This window comes from Humulus lupulus, chromosome 7 (genome assembly GCF_963169125.1).
Source record: "Humulus lupulus chromosome 7, drHumLupu1.1, whole genome shotgun sequence".
NCBI lineage: Eukaryota > Viridiplantae > Streptophyta > Magnoliopsida > Rosales > Cannabaceae > Humulus > Humulus lupulus.
Genome location: NC_084799.1, coordinates 85,658,417 through 85,661,749, shown reverse-complemented (window position 1 = coordinate 85,661,749; position 3,333 = coordinate 85,658,417). Strand labels below are relative to the sequence as shown.

Genomic DNA, 3,333 nt, shown 5'->3' with positions numbered 1-3,333 from the left:
TTTTGTCCTTACTTTCTCAATTTCCCACCCAGATCCCTACTCTTCTCTCAATGTTTGCCTTTTTAATTCTTTTTATGATTGATCAGAGAATTAGTTTTGTTTTTATTATTACTTACTACTTTTTTTAATCTAAATTCTATACCCTAAAGATTCATTATTTTCAATGCCTTTAGAAAATATACACTACAATTTTGAAATAGTAGACTACCCCACTATTTGACTTATTTTGTTGGTTTTATTAGTCTTGAAGATAAAATTATTCAAAAGCACTACAAATTAAAGAAAATTTTAATAAGTGTAGAGCTCAAGATTGTCTCCAATAGTGCACATTAATCTATTACTTTATCAAAATTAATGGGTAATAAACCTTATAACTTGAACTGTTTATAAGAAACAAAACATAACAGAATTTCTCCTCAATTTGGTCCAACATAACTAAAGTTAATAGCAAAAGACTTTAAAATACTTTTTCTTAGGCCATACCTTAATAATGTTTCAATTATTGCCTTCTTATGGCGAATACTAAATACCAATTTAATGACATATTATAATACCATACTCAATTGGATTATTCTTAACTTTTAAAAAAAATCAAATTTACTCTAGTCAATTTACATTTGGATGAATGGTTGTTTCTATTTTATTGTATTTTCTATAAAATTGTAACAAAGCTTTAGATTCTTGAAATAAAACAAATAATATGAAAAGGTACCAAGCAAGTACATTAATAAATTACGAAAGATAAAAGAAAATCATTAATAATAATAATAATAAAATGGGAAATAAAAGAAAAGTCAAAATCTAGGGTGTTAAAAGTAATTTAAAAGAACATGTGGGGGATCAGTGGCATGATCGAAATTAAAGCTCAACTTCAAGGGCAAAAAGTAAGTAGCAAAATTTCAATTATATGTCTGCACTGAGACCCAGAGCTCTGTTTCTCTGCTTACTCAAAGACAATGGAGCTTCATACTCCGCCCAACAACAATGGCGAAAAGTCAAACGCAGAGCCCAAACAAGGCTTCCAAAACCCTAACAATGGCGAGAGCCACGATACCCACGAATCCCAAGCCTTCTTTGAAGACTTTGACAGTGCTTGTTCCACTCCTTACGTTAGTGCTCCTTCGAGCCCAGGCCGTGGAGCCGTTAGTGGGTTCTTTTACAGTTGCCCAGCAAGTCCAATGCACTTCGTTCTGGCTTCCAACTCAGTCTCTTTCGGTCATCAGTCTTCTACCTCGTCCTCCGCCATGGATGACAGCTCGGTTCCTATGGGGTTCGAGTTCGAGTTCTCTGCGAGGTTCGGTTCAACTGGGTCTGTCGCAACTGGATCTATGAGCTCGGCGGACGAGCTTTTCTTGAATGGTCAGATCAGACCCATGAAGCTCTCGACTCACCTGGAACGTCCTCAAGTTTTGGCGCCATTACTGGATCTGGAGAATGAGAACGAAGAAGATGATGACCAAGTTGAGCTTTCTTTGGAACCCATTAGAGGCAGAGATCTGAGGTCGAAGAATAAGTCTTTAAGGAGAAGAACCAGATCCATGTCTCCTATGAGGAACTCTCCGTTCGATTGGGCCGAAGACAGCGATGAGAAGATCTCCGGCTCACGCTCAGGCCCGAATGAGTGCGGTGAAGACGCTAAAGGGTCTAATGATTCGAATCAGAACAAAAATGGCGAAGATGAAGAAGAAGAAGATCAAACTCTCTCCTCTGAGACTACTACACCTTCGGTTTCAGCTTCTTCTTCGAGGTCATCTTCAGCTGGAAGAAACTCGAAAAGATGGCTTTTCTTGAAAGAGTTTCTCAGAAGCAAAAGCGAAGGAAGAAGCAATAACAAGTTCTGGTCCACCATTTCATTCTCTCCCACCAAAGAGAAAAAGCCCATGAATCAAACTACTACTACCAGTACTTCTACTGCTACTGCCTCAACATCTACTTCTTCTACTCAGGGCTCTGGTTCGAAAGATCAGACTAAGATCTCAGATACCCAGAAAGCAAAAAAGTCCGGTCAGCATTCCGGGAAAAAACCAGTGATCGGAAAGCCGACGAACGGGGTTGGAAAGCGACGAGTTCCGCCATCGCCGCACGAGCTTCATTACACAACCAATAGAGCTCAAGCTGAGGAAATGAGGAAGAAGACTTACTTGCCATACAGGCAAGGTTTACTCGGTTGTTTGGGATTCAGTTCGAAGGGTTATGGAGCCATGAATGGGATTGCAAGAGCTCTCAACCCAGTTTCTTCCAGGTAGTGAGACCCCAAAACAAGAAAGAAAGAAACTTGGCACTGTTGATGAAGTTTCGAATACAATTGTATAGATTTTTTTTTGCTTTATTTTTTTTTCTTTTTCTCATTAACTTTTTATTTGAAGATCTTCATGATATGATGATAGTCTTTTGTGTACTTATAATAATTATTATTATTATAATTGGGGTTCTTGCTTCACTTTTTGTCTAAAAGAGAAGTTGGTCCCAAAATGGGGTTGGTCGATTTGTAGATGGGGTATTATTACTTTTTCCCCATTACTGCCTTGTATAAGAGGTTTAGAAGTGTATACTATATGTTGTTAGTAGAACCAATCAGTTTATTGTTTATCTTTCTTTTTGTGCTTCTCTGTTGCGTACCCAGGTTCAAGATCTATTGATCTTTCCTCACCTTATTTATTATTATTATTATTTGTTTTTATGGGTGGGGAATGGGGATGTAGTTAGATCTTTCTTTGTATTAAGTTATATGTTATGTGGCGTGGTGACGATGAGTGGTTTTGGAAAGATTATCCATATATGGGAAACCTTTGTGGCTTTGTTTTGCTTTTAAAAGAATTGGGCTGGCTTTAAATTAAATACAAGGGAAGCTCTGTTGTGCCTTTGAGGTAGAATAGAAGAGATCTAACAACACAACTCGTCACATTCGTTTACGTAGGATATCATGTGTGTGCCTATGGACATTGTCCCTATCTATTTACGTCTTGGTCCCTCTTTTCTCATGGACACCGATGAACAATTTTTTTTTTTATTAATGCCCTTAGTATACATTTAATTAGCTTTTTATTTATATTTGGGTTGGTCTGGAATGATTTGGGTCATAGGATTTTTATACATCTATATACTAATAGCGTAATGTTATTCCAATTTTTTTTTTTATATAAAAAAATATAATTGTTTTGACTTCGAATTTCGTATTATAGAAAATATAGTTATGATTTATGTAGAGAATCAAAGATAATAGGAAAAGGATCATGATTTGTGAACAATCAAAGATAAAAGGGAAAAGAGACAGTTGGATTACAGTGATTTGGCCCAAAAACATTAGTATGGTCCACTGGTGTGTTTTATTGA

The 3,333-nt window shown here is 36.6% G+C and overlaps 1 protein-coding gene across 1 annotated transcript; it reads left to right on the top strand.

Annotated features, from left to right (window-relative positions):
- Window positions 1-915: 915 nt before the first annotated feature.
- LOC133788409 (uncharacterized) lies at window positions 916-2,605 on the top strand. The gene has a single exon (XM_062225882.1). It carries the CDS (start codon window positions 957-959, stop codon window positions 2,244-2,246), a length of 1,290 nt encoding a protein of 429 aa, XP_062081866.1. The 5' UTR covers window positions 916-956; the 3' UTR covers window positions 2,247-2,605.
- Window positions 2,606-3,333: the final 728 nt, after the last annotated feature.